At 43.1% G+C, this 17,546-nt stretch overlaps 1 protein-coding gene across 1 annotated transcript in view; it reads left to right on the forward strand.

Annotated features, from left to right (window-relative positions):
* Positions 1 to 17,546, forward strand: part of osbpl5 (oxysterol binding protein-like 5) — a 158,577-nt gene that overhangs the window by 113,166 nt on the left and 27,865 nt on the right. The window contains exons 9-15 of the mRNA XM_079500442.1: positions 4,120 to 4,342; positions 4,862 to 5,046; positions 6,388 to 6,469; positions 11,195 to 11,293; positions 11,886 to 11,982; positions 13,814 to 13,912; positions 17,108 to 17,205. Coding sequence (XP_079356568.1) covers positions 4,120 to 4,342; positions 4,862 to 5,046; positions 6,388 to 6,469; positions 11,195 to 11,293; positions 11,886 to 11,982; positions 13,814 to 13,912; positions 17,108 to 17,205 — 883 coding nt within the window. The remainder of the gene's footprint in view (positions 1 to 4,119; positions 4,343 to 4,861; positions 5,047 to 6,387; positions 6,470 to 11,194; positions 11,294 to 11,885; positions 11,983 to 13,813; positions 13,913 to 17,107; positions 17,206 to 17,546) is intronic.

A 17,546-nucleotide genomic window follows, 5' to 3' on the forward strand; every position in this document is an offset into this window, starting at 1 on the left:
GAGGCTTTTTCATTGGCTGGTAGATTGGATCCATGACGTTCCCCTTTAGCCCGGAGTCCTCATTTTATTTCCCCGTCAGTCTCACTGTCCCTCTGTGTCCCTCTGTGTCCCTCTGTGTCCTCTGTCCTCTGCCCTAGATGTGGCCTTTTGGACATAATGCCACCGCATGTGTTGAATTCCCACAGTTTTCCTTCCTTCTTTGTTCGATTCGGTTGCTTGGAGACAGCTCAATGTATCACTGAGAGTGGATCAATCTGTTGGCATCTGATTAATGCATTTTTAAGGTGTATTATGTGTGGGGGACTTAGCGTGTACATTGAAGCGCATGTGTGTGTGCACGCGTGCATCAGACTCTGAAGCGTCCAAAAATGAAGCGGCTGGAGGAACCAAAGGCTTTATATGGAAGCATAGGGGTACTGACAGATATTCAAAAAAGGACGAGTAGGGAGTGAGAATGTGTTGCGTGCATGTATGTCTGTTTGTGTGCGTGCCGTGCCGTACACTCATGTCCTCTGTGTTCAATTCAAGGTCTGTACATTTATTTCATCCCATTAATTCAAACTGCTGTTTGTGTGACATCCACACAGAGCTGCTAATATAACGGCACGATAAATCAAGCAAAGTATCAAAGCAAAGTAGATTTTCTTCCTCCCACTGCGAATGAAAGCCTGAACCTTGGGTTGTCAGTTTATCACGAAGTTTTGCTTGACTATTAATTGTCAATCAAATAATGGCGATCAACGATTGAATTGAGTTTCTGTCGTTGAACATTATTGGAACATTTTGAATACAAAATATTATTTTTGGCTTTTAGGCTTCATAAACAAAGGTTGCACAGGACAGACAAATTACAGACATATTATTTTAGCTGCTTAGGTGTCCACAGAATGTTTTAATTGTTTTTATTCTTATTTTTCTTTTTAAATATTTCTGCTTGTAGCACTTTGAGATTTGTTTCGAATGTAAAGTGCGTTATAAATAAAATGTATTATTATTATTCCTAGTCCTTACCCGTTCTGAATATATGAACAGCAAATGATGTTCAGTGTGGGTACGGTAATCTATCTAATAATTTAGCGATCGCTCGCCCGCTGTTACGCGGAAAAGTGTGTCCCAGTATTAATCTGTGTCCGTCCCAAAATGCATTTCACTGGTGAGCCGGAAGGAAGTATTCTGACTGACTGAAAGACAGCGGACTGACAGACAGCGACCGAGCAAAATAGACAGCGGGCAGGCGATCGCTAAATTATTATATAGATTATTATTTCATTATTTTATACATAATTATTTTTTTCTTTTTCTTTTTCGAAATAGTTGATCATCATGCGACAAAAACAAATATTCTCCATGATTTCAAGACGTCATGCTGTGTGTAATTGATAGAAAATAAGTCACTATTTGGGTGAACCACTCCTTTAACACAGCCGTGACCCCAGTTCCATGTGACCTTGCTGTTGTAGAGGCTTTTCAATACTTTATTAGTCAGAAATGTAAACAGCACGTTGACATTGTACACCACTTGTGGGGCAGACCTCATTGCCATGGCGATGTGTCCAGCGGGGCCTCCGGGTCAACCCAGCGTGACGGCATTACTCATCACAAATAGACACACACAATCAGTGAAGCTAGAGAGGCGTGAATGTCACAGAGGGGACGTTAAAGTCCCCAGCGCTTCAAGGCAGCCATGTTTCAATTTGTATATATTTCTGCCTGATATTTCCGGCGAGACGGAGCGAAAGAGGCATTTATTGGAGTTATAGCGTTGCATGCCGTTATTCATCTGTCTTTTTTAAGACAGCATCTTAACCTCTAGACATCCCTATGGACCGGGGGAGATATATTAGACTTTAACCACTAGACATCCCTATGGACCGGGGGAGAGATATTAGACTTTTGAGGCCATCAGGCTGAGACTCTGAGCCTCTCTGCTACACTCACCCCCTTTTGACCTCCTCCCACGGGGAAACCCGATCCAGGTCACGGCACCAATGTAACGCCCGGGATTCGAACTCGGGTCTATATATATATATATATATATATATATATATATGCAATGGGAAGTGCATTCCATAGTTTTGGAGCCAGAAGGGAGAAGAGTTTGGGACTTGTGGAGCGCTGTCCCGGTGTTTTTAGTGAAGGTACTTCCAGCTTCCCTGCGTTGGCTGATCTGAGTGCACGGGAGGGTTTGTACTGGGTTCGATCAGACTTGCAAGATATGGCGGTGCCATATGTTTGGTTGCTTTAAATGCCAGCATCAGAGTTTTGTATTCTATGCAGGAGCCAATGGAGGGAGCGGAGAAGGGGGGAGACATGTGAGAATTTTGGCTGGTTGAACACCAAGCGAGCTGCGGCATTTTGGATCATTTGGAGAGGCTTAAGTGCGCATGCCGGTAGGCCAGTAAGGAGGGAGTTACAATAGTCAAGTTTTGACATGACTGATGTCTGGAAAGGAGCTGGGCTGACTACTGGGCGAGGAACGGTCTAATTCGTCAAATGTTAGAGTGTAAACCTATACAGTTTCGAGTGACAGCTGTAATGTGTGCTTTGGGGCCGAGTTTACCAAGGCGTTGTCTATGGACATAGTTAGCTCCTGCATGGGGCTGCTCAGTCTTGTCTGGGTTAAGCTTGAGGTGGTTGGATATCCCTATGGACCGGGGGAGATATTAGACTTGAGGTGGTTGGATATCCCTATGGACCCCGCGGGGGAGATATTAGACTTTTGAGGCCATTAGGCTGAAGCTACGAGCCACTCTGCTACACATGCAGGCGTCCAACTTGGTGTGTCATAATGATCAGTTCCAACTAGGGAATCCAGCTTACTAGTTGGAACCGATCATTATAACGCTTCAATGTTTTGAAGCTCTCACAGTGTGAACATCAAACACGTGTTATTATCTGTATGTGACACCAGCTCCTCAGGTTGATGCTATACAGTACACTGCACACTATTAGATTGTCCCCCCCGGTAATGATATCCCTGACATCATGCTGGCTGCATCATCATGAGTCATTGGCTCCGTAATTTAATTAGCAAACCATTAAGCAAAGAACAACCTGTAAAAACGGAAAGAACAAACCACTTTATAACCCATTACTATCAAATGGATAGTTCCGGCCCTTGATTATGCAAGGACCTGCAGACTGTAAAATACCGTATTGTCGTGCTGCGTGCACTTAAAGGGACATTTCACAGCTGTAAGAAACTGCAGTCACTCAATGTTAATAGTATTTGTAGTAGATACCAGTAGCACAATTGAAATTTGCACCCTATGACCAGAAAAATAGTATGTAGTATGAGTATTTTGCACACCCACTTCCTGCCCCACCAGGAGGCCGACTTTTGTAAAACAATTTTTTTTATATTACTCCTCCAGATTGTGTCCAAAAATCACGCAAATCGTTACACAGTATCTCTATAGTCATGTGCTTTAGACGGATCTGTCCAATATTTCATATTCCATCCTAATTGACTAACATTTGGCTTTCAAAGTTTGCAGGATTGCCCCGTTTTGAACAAAAAACCTCAAATCATGAACGCAGCGTGCAATTTACGTGAAATCTTTCACAGACTTTTCTACTAGGCTGAGGAATATATCCCACCAACAGGTGGATTTTTGCAAAACACATTTTTGGAACAAAATGCCTCAAATCATCCAATTGCCATCTATGAGGGCGGCTGTGGCTCAGGAGGTAGAGCACTGAGCAGGTCGTCCAATGATCCCTGGGTCGGCGGTTCGTATCCCGGCTCCTCCTGTCCACATGTCGAAGTGTCCTTGGGCGAGACACTGAACCCTACATTGCCTCCAATGAGTCGGTTGGTGTGAGCTTGCCACCATTGGTGTGTGAATGTGGGAAGTGAATGAACCATTGTAAAGCGCTTTGAGCACTTGGAAAAGCGCTATAAAAATGCAATTCATTAAAAATGCAATTCATTAAGGCGTAAGAAGAAATGGCACCCTTTTCACATTGGCCTATTATAGCGCCACCAGGAGGCCACAACCTGACCTGGCTTGGTGGAGACCTGTGCCCCGAGGGGCACTTTATCTAGTTTAGGATGTTTTGAGAGCCACTGATCTAAGCCTTCTGTTTGTGTCCGTGTCTCGCTGCCTTGCCTCCTAGGTTGAATGACGCTGTGCTGCTGGGCATCAATCACCACATGGAGCAGGACGGCTGCTCGGACAGGTCTGCCGGCGAGGCCCAGGAGGACTGGGACGGCGTGGCCAATGAGAACGGGGCGCGGGTGACGGAGGAGAGCGACATGGACCAATCGGACGAGGGGCTGCCGTCCCCGGGGCTGCACGCCACGGCCTACGTGGAGCAGGGGCCCGAGGAGATGGCGGAGGTGAGGCGGAGGAGTGACGTCATGTGCGCTTATTGGTTCCGTGTGATTTATAAGGAGATCTACGCTATGTGAAAGCATGCTATGTCAGTGGTTCCCAAACCTTTTCATGTCGCGGACCCCTAAATGAATGTGTATTTGGCCACGGACCCCCATCTGATTTTCTTTTCTCAAAGAATGTAAATTGTTTTTGAAAATGGCTGATGTATATAGGGCCCTGGGGTCCTCACTTTGAGAACCCCCGCATGGGACCTTGGACCACCATAACTTGAGTGTACAAATGGAACAAATGATTCCATTTGTACTATTTTCAGCTAGTTTAAAATCAGTCATTACGACGGCATCAAGAACACATTTAGTTTGACTTAATCAACTGTAGAATTAGTTGACTCAAATCTTATGACATTTAATCGACTAAAACTAGACTAACAATAAGACATTCCAGGTGACTAAAATGTGACTAAAACATTTTGCTGCCAAAAACAACTGTGCCTCTGTGTGCTTGTCCTATGGCCCACCCAGGCTGGGGAGGCCTCCCAGGTGGAGACGGTGTCTGAGGAGAACAAGGGCCTGATCTGGACGCTGCTGAAGCAGGTGCGGCCGGGCATGGACCTGTCCAAGGTGGTGCTGCCCACCTTCATCCTGGAGCCACGCTCCTTCCTGGACAAGCTGTCTGACTACTACTACCACGCCGACCTGCTCTCCCAGTCAGTCATATAATAATAATAATAACAATAATAATAAACCTTGTATAGCACATTTCATGACATGAAATGCAGCTCGAAGTGCTTTACAGCAGTGGTTCCCAAACTTTTTCATGTCAAGGACCCGCAAATTGACACTAATTAGCCTGCGGACCCCCATTTGAAAATATATGCCAGAGAAGACTTTTACGGCTCTAGCAGTGATTCTTAACCCGTTTAATTTCAAGGACCCGCAGTTTGACATCCATATTAGTCTACGGACCCCCATTTAATGGCATTTTCTATCTCTGGGACCCCAATTTATATTGTAAATTCAATGTTAATTTAACTCTGAGAGTGTACAAATGGAACCAAATGGACCCGTTACTGAGTTTCAGTTTTGGTTCCAAACTATCATTTAGCTGGGGACCCCCTGTAACTCCCTCAAGGACCCCTGGGGGTCCCCGGACGCCACTTTGGGAACCACTGCTTTACAGAGCATTAGAGAAAAAATGAAAAGCAAAGGCATAAAACAACATTAAGTGAATAAGGCCAAGGACCAGTGAGGACATGAATAACAACAAGGATTTAAAAAGCTCAACTAAAAGCAAGAGTGTAGAAGTAGGTCTTGAGCTGTGCTTTAAAAATGTCTACACAGGCTGCCTGTCAAAGGTATAGTGGGAGTTTGTTCCACGCCGTCGGCCTGTAGAAGCAGTAAACTGCTTCACCGTGTTTTTTAGTAGCACTCAGGGTGTAGGGTCTGTCACAATCATGACATTTCACTTGACCGTTTGATTGTCAGGGATTGGAATTAATATTAGTATTAACCATTTAATTGTGTTTTTGGCGTTGGACTTTGGGACATCTAAATGCAGATTACATTTCTGTTTGCCTTTTAGGTTTTGTTAACAAAAGTTGCACAGGACACATTATTAAGATAAAGATAACGATAAAGAATTTAACATAAAACAGAAATGTGCCTTTGTCACACTGGTATCAATACATAAACAATAAAAAAACAACTAATACATGAAATACAGTATACAAATGCAATACATTTATGTTAATATACAAATAAGTGATAATAAATAATGTATTATGGACAAAATAGGCCATATATAGTCATTATACACTTTAAATCAAATCAAATCAAACTTTATTTATAAAGATGTATTAAACATAGCGGAAATACCCATCTGCTTTCCATTATGTTTGGTATTGTGTAGTTTTATTTAGTTTAATTACAGCAGGATTTACTCATTCACTTAGACAACTACACTGAGTCAATATGGGTGAATTTGTTTCCCTGGAATGGAAATGTGTAATTGATTATGTGTCTCTGTCTGTTAATGTCCTCCACCTCAGAGCTGCACTGGAGGAGAGCGCGTACGGTCGGATCAAGCAGGTGTTGAGATGGTACCTGTCTGGTTTCTACAAGAAGCCCAAGGTAATTCATTAGTTCTTATTCTTTTAGACGTGGATATCTGTGATCAGATTTGACTGAGAGCCTGCCATCGGGCAAATTTCAGGAGAAAAAGGAGAAAAACTTTCTTTTTTTAATGAGTTAATAGCACAGGCAGTTAATAGCACATGTAGCTAGGTGTAATGTTAGAAACCACAGAAGTGAACCTTTCAAGCCTGTTTTCTCAACTCTTCTGCAAGACATTACTCTATAAGCCATATCTCCAAAACTGGTGGGTCAAACTGAACAACCAATATGTCAATTTGAAGCTATGATTCCCTGCTTTCATGAGACATGAAAAAAACGAAAATTAAAAAAAAAATCCAATGGCAGTCCCTCAGTCAAATTTGGTCACATTTGTGCAGGGCTTACTTTTATTCTATGTATCTTTGTGTGCATTCTAGAGCAGGGGTTCTCAAACCATTTCATGTCAAAGATCCCCAAATTGATATATTTATTTGCCCATGGACCCCCATGTGAAAAGGGTTTGCCGGGGACCGCCAGAAGAGAAGATTTATGCTAAGAGTATTCAAAATGTTCCAAACGTGCCGCACTGCAAGCTTGTACATCTGCTATTTTTGAATAGCCAAAGTATAAAATATGGTAAAAGTTCTTAAAATGACGCTATGGTAACTAATTTAGCCGGGGAGCCCCTGGTTACTCCCCCCAAGGACCGCTGGAGGTCCCTGCACCCCACTTTGAAAAGCACTTTTCTAGAGCACCCCCTGCATTCCTCAATAGGGGTGAGTTACTACAGGGGTATAAAACATCTGGGAACTCAGATTACTACAGGGGTGCTGCCAAAATGTTGTGTGATACACTGACACCACGCTAGACAGGAACGCCCAAAAACGTCACATCCGGTTTTAGCCTGGGGTAAGAATTTTCTATGGCTGCCAATGCAACTAGGTCCAATCCTTAATCACATACGGACAAACATCTATGCCGATGCTATCTAACTTGCGGAGGTAGCGTGCCTTGTCCACGGGCAACAGATCTTTCAACGTATGGCATTGCAAATACGTTTGATAATCGCTACTCTGCTCAATATTGTTTTGAAAATGCCGCAAATTGCATTGCAGTGAACGAGCGCAAATCACAACTTCCCCCGGTTGTGGGCGGAGTCACAGTTTGAGGCGCTGTTTATGCGCCGTGGTGTCAGTGTATAGGAACTCTTAACTCATTGATTGCCAGAGTTAAAATGTTGTTTATAGCTGCTCAAATAAAAAAAATAAAAAAAGAAGACGAAAAAACATGACAGTCAAACGAATCTCCCAGAGTTTCTGGCCGTCCTTGGTATTATAAAGTTTGTGAAAGACTGTTCTAGAGTAATAGACACCTGTGCTGCCTGTCCCATTCCCTACTCTCTCCGTCCTTTGTAAGCTGATGTAACACTGGTGTAACTGGTGTAACAGTCTCACAGGTTTGGAACAGATAGCTAGGACTGGTTTAACTGGTTCTTCATTGGAGAAAAAAAAGCAAGTAAGTAAGTATGTCAAAGAGACTTATTGTCAGTATTAGCCGTGTCAATATTGGCCCGTGTGGCCCGCAGCCCTCCTCTTCCTGTGGGGCGCTTATGTTTTCATTCCACTAATCCAGGGGTTCCCAAAATGGGGTCTCCCCTAGGGGTCCTTGAGAGAGTTCCAGGGGGTCCTGGAACCAAATGGACCCTTATGGGTGTGTAACTCAGAGAGTGTACAAATGGAACCAAATGGTTTCATTTTATTGTGTTTTTTTCCATTAAAATACAAGACATACAAAGACACAAAAGGAACAGTACAAAACATAAACTAAGGACAACACAGATTTACCCTCCCACCACCCACCCGCCCTGAGGGGAGAATTATAGAGAGAAGAAAAATTGAGTGTGTGTAACAGTAGTAATAACTAGAAAGGTCGCAATTTAAAAAAGATTGCAAAGTGTGGTTGCCGCACTAACGTTGCTAGCCAATTACAATTTCAAGTCACACCTGTGAGCATGTGTAAGTAATTCGGAGGGTATTTATGCCCCCAAAAAGAAAATCTGCAACAAACGGTTAATTTTTTTGCATTTGTGGCGCCCCCTATGGATGAAAATGGAATTGCTTTTGGCTTTTGGTTGATTAAACCACCCGCGATATCTGATTCAAATTTGGGGTGGGTTGGACATTTGGTTTGTGATTTGTGGCGTTTTTTGTAAAATAGGCCCCTCCCACTAACTTCGGAAGCCGATTACGGCCGAACGATACGCACTATCAAAATTCCGCCTGTGGTGTTTTCAACGGAAAGGTCCAGAGATCATGTGTATCAAGGGCCCCAGCACGAAAAGCTACTATAGTGTACCCGCATACGGCCTGTTTTGAAACCGAATATAGCTAAAGTATAACATAATTCTTAAAACACCAAAAGGGGTTCCCGCCCGTCACTACACCATTGGTTCTCAAAGTTGGTGTCTCAGCTGGTCCTTAGAAGGGTAGAAACTAAAATCCGCCAGAGAATGTATCATTCATATACTGTACAGTACTATGCTGCGTGAATAAACATACAATTTGATAGCATACAGTAGATCACCCAGGTTTTATGGTTTTTCAATGCCCACACGTGTATGTATAAGTGTTGCAACACTTAAAATGTAGAATATGAAATTGTAACGGTAATATCGTATATCGTATCGATATCGCAATATTTGGCATAAATACAGAGATATGACATTTTTTCCATATCGTGCAGCCCTACTTGTAATCCAGAGCCCATAGAGTATAGACAGAGTTACGACAACTCTGTTCACTTCATGGGGCCAGTCCTCTTCTACATAGACTTCTATTGGCGAATAGGGACACCGGAAGTTTACAGAATCTATTGTAGTCGATAGGGCTCGCGCGAGTACATGAACCACGTGACCGGGCTGTTTTCTGCCCCCTCAATGTCGCAACTCTGTCTATACTCTATGGCTCTGTTGTAATCCAAACGTACACGCGTGTGGGTATAGGGATAGGGTGGCCTGGCTGGGTGTATGACTTGACTACCGCGGCCTGAATGATTCAGCCCTGCAGCCCTGGTGTGAGATATGATCTGGACAACAGATGTCAATATGAAGTTGAGGATAACATTGACCACTTCTGTGTCTTAGTCATACTTCTCTCTCCTTTCTTTCGTAATCTTTTTTGTCATCAGACGGACAGCTTGGTCATATACTTCTCTCTTTGTTGACGTTTTGTTAACTCATCCTCCTGCCGTTAACCCAGTGGTGGAAAGTAACTAAGTACATTTACTCAAATAATGTACTTAAGTACAATTTTGAGGTATTTGTACTTTACTTGACTGTATTCCAATTTCCAATACATTTACATCTACACCACTACATCTCAGAGCCAACATTTGTACTTTTACTCCACTACAATTATTTGAAAACTTTAGTTACTAGTTACTTTGGAGATTTACATTTTGATTAGAAAAACATTACTGTAACCACTTCAACCCTATATACATTTCGACCATTTGAAAATAGCTGATCTACAAGCTCACAATGCGTCGCGATGCATTGTGTGCGACCTCTCTTTTCTATTCAAATATGAATATAAACTGGAAAGGTTGCAATTTTGAAAAAGTGCAAAGTGTGGTTGCCGCAGTCGCTTACATAGGCCCCTCCCACTAATGTTGCTAGCCAATTACAATGTCGCGTCAACCTTGTGGTCATGCGTAAGTAAATCATGTTTTTGCAACAATCGGTTACATTTTTCCGCATTTGCAGCGCCCCCTATGGATGAAATTGGAATTGCTTTTGGAACTTGTAGTCTGGTTTTGTCCTATTGGAAATGAAAGATAAAGTAAGAAAAACATACAGATAAAATAATAAAAATCACACCCGTGTGAACTGAGTGGTGTAAGGTCTTATATAGACTGATCAGCTGTGGTCTGACGTAATGTCTGACGTAATGAAATCACACCCGTGTGAACTGGGTGACCATAGCAACCGTGCTCATTTTTTGAGCACAGACAGACAGACAGACTAACAAAGCCAGTTGTAGGAGTGGTTTACACCACTCAAAAAAGGTAGAGAAAGACAAAATATAAAAAAAAGTCAAACAATCTCAGTGAGAGAGTTAATATATGCAAGGAAAGGGTCCCAGGTTCTGTGGAAACCATTCAAGGAGCCTCTGACTGCAAATTTTATTTTCTCTAAATGAAGAAATGATGACAGGTCTTTTAACCAGGATGTCGTGGGAGGGGGGCTAGGGCTCTTCTATTTTAGCAATATGCGCCGTCTAGCCATAAGAGAAGCGAATGTGATCAAATCTTTCTGGTACTTATTGAGTCTGCCTACCGCAGGAGACACACCAAAAATAGCAATCAATGGGCAGGGAGGGACTGAAGAACCAAGCACCGTAGACAGGGTATCAAAAAAAGATGTCCAAAAAGAAAAAAGCTTTGGGCAGAGAAGAAAAGTGTGTGTGTGATCTGGTACAGGAGTCTGTTGTATCGGCGTTTTTAGTGAAGGTACTTCCAGTTTCCCTGCGTTGGCTGATCTGAGTGCGCAGGAGGGTTTGTAGGGTTCGATCATACTTGCAAGATATGGGGGAGCCATACCTATGGTTGCTTTGAATGCCAGCATCAGAGTTTTTTATTCTGTGCGGGCAGCGACCGGGAGCCAATGGAGGGAGCGGAGAAGGGGGGAGACGTGTGAGAATTTTGGCTGTAATGTTGTTGTTGTTGTTGTTGTTGTTGTTGCAGGGTCTCAAGAAGCCTTATAATCCAATCTTGGGAGAGACGTTTCGCTGCTGCTGGCTTCATCCTACAACCAACAGTTGTACCTTCTACATTGCAGAACAGGTTAGACTCATCTCGTAGCCTTCGCATGCACACACGTACGCACGCACAAGCTGCAAGCATGCACGCAAGCAGGAACCCTGAGGGTCCCCCTGAACCCCACTTTGAGAACAACTATAGATGCACAGCAACATTCTTCTTACATGCATGTCCAAGTCACCTGAAATGCTCTTTTAGTCTATTTATTTAGGCTTTCCTGCCTTTTTTGATCGAACACGCAATTCGCTTTTAGTCGAAAAGCCGAAAATAGCCGATCTGCAAGCTCACAATCTGCAAGCTCACAACACTCTCAGAGTTACAGACCTGAAATGCACATTCATGGCTAGTGTTTGTGTTTTTGTGTAACTTTGCACGTCCGTGGCAAATATGTAATTTTGACGAAAATGTCCACCACAAGGCAACATGGCGATGACGCCTGGGTTTGTTGGCAAACATTCATTCAGTCATATTTTGAGTCGACAAAATGAACACTGCTATGAGTGAAAGGCCGCAAATGGTGAAAACGACACCTACTGTATGTACTACTGTATGTACTGTCCTTTACACCTCTCTCTCTCTCTCTCTCTCTCTCTCTCTCTCTCTCTCATCATACCAGGTGTCCCACCATCCGCCCATCTCTGCCTTCTACATCTGCAATAAGAAGGATGGTTTCTGCATCAGTGGCAGCATCCTGGCCAAGTCCAAATTCTATGGTATGCTGCTCAGCACTACCTTGAACACAGATAAATGTGAAACTATGGGTGACTATTTACCCAGTGAATATCATGTTTACTGGGTGTTTTTGAAAGTTTTGGGGAATTTTCGGTTGAAAGAAATCTACAGCGAAATGTGTAGACGACGATGACGATGGAAACACTGAGCCATTGTCGGCTATTAGACGTCTAAAAACGGGCTATAAAGGTCCTTGCAGACTGGACGCGTTTTTCGGGAAACCGGCGGAAAAACTGCAGAAAATCTGAAAAACGCAGCAGTGTGCAGGGAGGGACCTTTACTGGTCTAAAAGTTAACGTGTTTTAGCGGTCTAGGCTTAGCTTAGACGTTGATTAGCTGTTTTTTAAACCAGTGGTTCCCAAAGTGTTTCATGTCAAGGACCCCCAAATTGACACTAATTAACCCATGGACCCCCATTTGAAAATGTGTGCGAGGGACCCCCCATAAGAGAAGCTGTTTATGGCTCTAGCAGTGATTCTCAATCATTTTCATTTCAAGGACCACCAGTTTGACATACGTTCTCAACGTTTTTGGCTGGGGACCCCCGAAAATGCTTTGGCCATGTATCGCGACCCGCCCCGCCCCCCTCCCAACCACCAATACAAACTGACTGCAAAAATAACCTTAATAATAGAGAAAATATATCATATCTCATTTATGCATGCACCGCACGTACTATGTAAACTCTTAATTTCCATTTTCCAGCCATTAAGTTGCAAAAAGAAAAAAGGAAATAATTTGGGGACCCCCCCCCAAAATAATTTTGAGACCCACGGGTTGAGAACCCCTGCATTCGTCTACGGACCCTCATTTAATGGCATTTCTATCTCTAGGACTCCCAATTTCTATTGTAAAATCGAAATCCATTTGTAGGACCTACACTCAGAGTTACAGACCCATAAGGGTCCATTTGGATCCAAACTATCACTTTGCTGGGGGACCCCCTGGAACTCCCTCAAGGACCCCTATATATTGACCGTCTATACGGTATAGAAGGTATATGCACATGCATAAAGTGAGTGGCAGATCGAGTGTCAAAGTGAGTGGCAAAGTGAGTTTAGCGTCATCTAATCTCTTTTAATGCAATCAGACAGGACTGCGACACTCTATAGAGGAATCCACAGAGCGGTTCCCTGGGCATCAGCCAAGTTATGTCCTGTAGGTGGAGCCAACATGCTGCGGTGTAGAAAGTAATTTCTGCTACGGCGGTCAATGGGAAAGTGACTGATGTTCACTTGCTCAAGTTACTCTTTTACCTGCTTTTTACTAACACTAACTTTACAAAGATGCCCGGAACATTGGGACGAACCCATAGAGTAATAAAAGGATAGAGACCGAACCGGAGCGTTAGCCCCGCCCCCCCGCTATTCATTTCAATAGAAGTTGCTCAGTGGCGTTTTGAAGCACCCGGAAAACTGCCGGAAGTGCAATTATAACTCAATGGCTCGAGCGAGCGGAAGTTTAGCCTAGCCTAGCCCGGACTTCAAATTTGAGGTCCGGGGCTGATGCACATGACGTCATGAACGTCCGTCCACCTCCATGAAAGTGCTGCAGTTCCATTTTTCTCCAGCAGGTAGTGGCAGCTTCAACGTTGGATAGCCTTACTGGGGGCTTGGACGAACCTGTGTAGTTTATGGCTGCTCCAACAGTATTGTCAAAATTCAACTTTGGAGATAAACGGAATGTCAAATGCATGAACCTCTGAGCCCCCGGCCCGCCCAAATTGGTATAGTGGCCCACTGGCCAGTAAATGCCAGCTAACAGAAACCCTGCCTTTAACATCCTGTGTTTTCCCCTGTCCTCCGATTGAAGGCAACTCTCTGTCGGCCATCTTGGATGGAAGAGCCAAGCTGCTGTTGCTGAACAGGGATGAGGAATACATCATCACTATGCCTTACGCCCATTGCAAAGGTAACGGCTTCTATCAAGTTACTACAATGTTCACTATTATAGTCAACATATTTATTTGTATTATGACAGGAAAGTTAACCACTTATGCCCTTTATAGTTTGATTGATTTATTGAATACTAAATTAGTAAGAAATGTAAATAGCACTGTGGCAGCGGTGGCCGAACGGTCTTGATACCGGAAGGTCGCCAGTTCGTATCCCCGGACCGGCACGTTAAAATTACCACCGCTGAAGTGCCCTTGAGCAAGGCATTGAACCACTACCATGAAATGTTCTATGAGCAGGGCCTGGCTGTAAACAAGTATCTGATGCTTAGTCCAGTTACCCTGGGTAAATATAGTAACTTTGCTTTGCTTTGCTTAGGTACAGTAAAACATTTGAGTTAAAAGGATAACACTAAAGGTCCTGGGGACTTTCCATTGTGGTCCTATGTATTCATTCATCAACTGACCATAGAATATTAACACATTTATAAATGTCATCAACCAATACAAATAGCTATATTTTCAAAGGCGAAACAGGAAAAAGAGGGTAAACGGTGGCAGTGTATGATCCCTCATCTATTCTACAGTCAGACTTTTCAGACAGATGCTTTTTCAGACTTATTGTGAAGAAGCCTGTGAGGGCATTCCACTTAAGGGTGGCAGAGTCAGTGGTAGAATGAATATTGTCCCATGTTTGTGCTAAATTGAGCGTTCCCTCTGGTGTTGTGCCTGTGGGTGTCACTCACTCTGGAGAAGTAGTTAGACAGGTATACTGTGTGAGACAGGCACTGTCCCTCTGAGTCTATTGAATACCAATCCCATTGATATTTACTTAACCTACGTCTTCTACCCTGAGCCATCCCAAACTAGCAAATTAGGTTAGTTAGTTCAGGGGTTCTCAACCCGTGGGCCGTGACCCCCCAGGGGGTCGCCAAATTATTTTGGGGGGGTCCCCAAATTATTAAAAAACTGAATGGCTGGAAAATGGAAATGAAGAGTTTACATAGTACACATAGTACACGCTTTCCATTATTCTAGCTAACATTCTCCAGACCAGCATGCCATGACATTGCTGTATAACTAACCTAACCTAACCTATACTACTACTTATTAATTACACACTTTGTCATATTACAGTGGCACACCAAAGTAACAACAAATGGCATAGTTACGCGTGGCCTTGTGAGGCCTAACTCTGCTATTATTTTGCTAGTTTTGTGTAGCAAACATAGTTTTGGACACCGACAGCGACGATATGGTATTTATGGTTATGAATGTCACGCTGAGATGTGATCATCGGCACACTGATTTGGGGACAGGATAAGATGTCTTTCTTCAACACAGTGGCTCTCTATTTTGCTGAAACTGGTCTCAAGTTCATACGCTGTGACAAAATGATGTGTGTCTTTCTGTCCCCTGATGAGCACATGTCCAAGCTAAATGGAATCATGTTCCAGAGTGCTGTGGTCACACACCATTAGGATGGCAGAGAGCCCAGTATTGAAGAAGGAATTTAACTGGGCTTACAGTTTTCCTTTATACGATCAGATTTAGCACGCTGTTCTCTCTGCATCTGCAGTCAGGTGATTGCATTTGCAGTGAATTATTAAAGAGTATAAGACCACTTTTGTAGCGGTTTGGGCTGTGTAGTACTTACCTTGCCATGATGTAACTCCAAATGTGGACAATATTTTTGCTCCAGTGATTAGTACAGCTCTCAAAGTCACTATTTTAGTACATAAACACAAACAAAGTTGATTCAGACAATATAGAGCATCACCAAAACTCATGCTGTTAATAAAAATGGTAACTTCCTGTTGATTTTGCCATTTTTATTAGGAAGATAACCCGGACTGGATCCGTGGATCCGGATCCAGATTTTCACATTGTAAATTCAACAAGAAGTTAACATTTGTATTAAAACAGCATGAGTTTTGGTGATGCTCTTATATTGTCTGAATCAACTTTGTTTGTGTTTGTTTACGTACTTAAAAAAAATAGTGACTTTGAGAGCTGTTTCAGCGTACAATGTAAGTCAATGAGGAGCATATTTTGAATTCTCAATTTCAAAACGCTGGAGCAATTATATTTTGATTTCTTGTCCACATTTGGAGTTACATCATGGCAAGGTAACTACACAACCCTCTACAAAAGTGCTCTTACCTTTTAACACTTATTTGGTAGTGACCGTACTGACATGGACAGTAGCATTAACTTTGGAGTTGCATGCAAAACAGTGTTGCCATTGTCTGCTTATTAGAAGCGACTTTGGGCTTGTTTTTCCTGTATTGTAGGTTTTTGGAGCTTGTTTCTTTCTAAAGTGTAGTTGCTTATTTGGGCTTACTTCCTAATGTTGTTTAAACCAGCTTATTCTGAAACATTTTCACGTCAAGGAACCTCGAATTAATTTGTATTTCTCCATGGACCCCCCCCCCCCCCCCCCCCCCCCCCCCCCATCTAAAAGTATTTTGTGACACCTGTACCAGATTTGAATGGTGTTTCAAAATATATTCAAAATATTTCACTTTTTAAAAATGTTTTATTGAAACTTTCTACATCTACAAGCTCACAACGTGTCGCATAGAGATGCATTGCGAGCTTGTATATTGGCTATTTTCAAATATCAAAAGCTCATGTGGCCTAGTCGCTTCTTTTGGTCTTGTTTTCATAGACCTAGTTGTTTATTTCTCGCAAAATCTGGCAACACTGTGTCACAGAAAAACATCCAAAGTAACACGACTGAATCTCTAAAGTCATGGGTTGATAGCACTGGCTGTGTGGAAGTTATTGCTGTCGAATTATGTACTGAGAATTTGTACGTGTATTTCGAAGGCTTCAAATCCAGATTTCAACACAATGTCTTATGGCTACTAGTGACCACTTGGCTGTGCTAACCAAGCCCCCAGGGAGGCTCTCCAATGTTGAAGCGCTCGGCCCTACGGGTTAGAGCGTGAACTGCAGGCTGGCCCCTGCATTTTGCACGAGGAAACCCCGTGCAGCTGGGGTTTAACATTGAGCGCTCGTTTGCACTTCCGCATTTGCCAACCAAAATTTGGTTGGCAAATGCGGAAGTAGAGCGTTCTTCCGGGTGCTTCAAAACGCCACTGAGCAACTTCCGCTGAAATGAATAGCGGCGGGCGGGGCTGTAGCTCCGGTCCTCCCTCTATCCCTTTATAACTCTATGGTGCTAACGCTTCTGCCTCCATGTCCAGGTATCTTGTACGGTACAATGAGCCTTGAACTGGGAGGGAAGATCACAATCGAGTGCGAGAAAACCAAGTGTGCTGCAGAGCTGGAGTTCAAACTGAAGGTAAAGACATGTAATATGCAGGACAGTGTGACTGAAGTGTTATTTCAGTCACAACAGCCCTTATACAAGCAGCAACATACTAAATTATGTAAAAGTGAAATAGTGAGTAATTGTATTCTTGCAACAGCATCATGCAATAACAGGGAGTTTTCCATTAAAGATATTGGTAGCATTCAATCTATCATGACCCTGTTTAGGAAAAGTTTGTGAGGTGTATAATATCATATTTGGTTGGATCGTTTGTGATATCACTCATCCAATGAGGAGATTGTGTCCACATCTAGTATTTAGACCAGGTACAGTATTTCAAGAGGCAGCAACAGAGAAAGCCCCAGCCCCCC

This window comes from Electrona antarctica, assembly GCF_951216825.1.
Source record: "Electrona antarctica genome assembly, chromosome: 5".
NCBI lineage: Eukaryota > Metazoa > Chordata > Actinopteri > Myctophiformes > Myctophidae > Electrona > Electrona antarctica.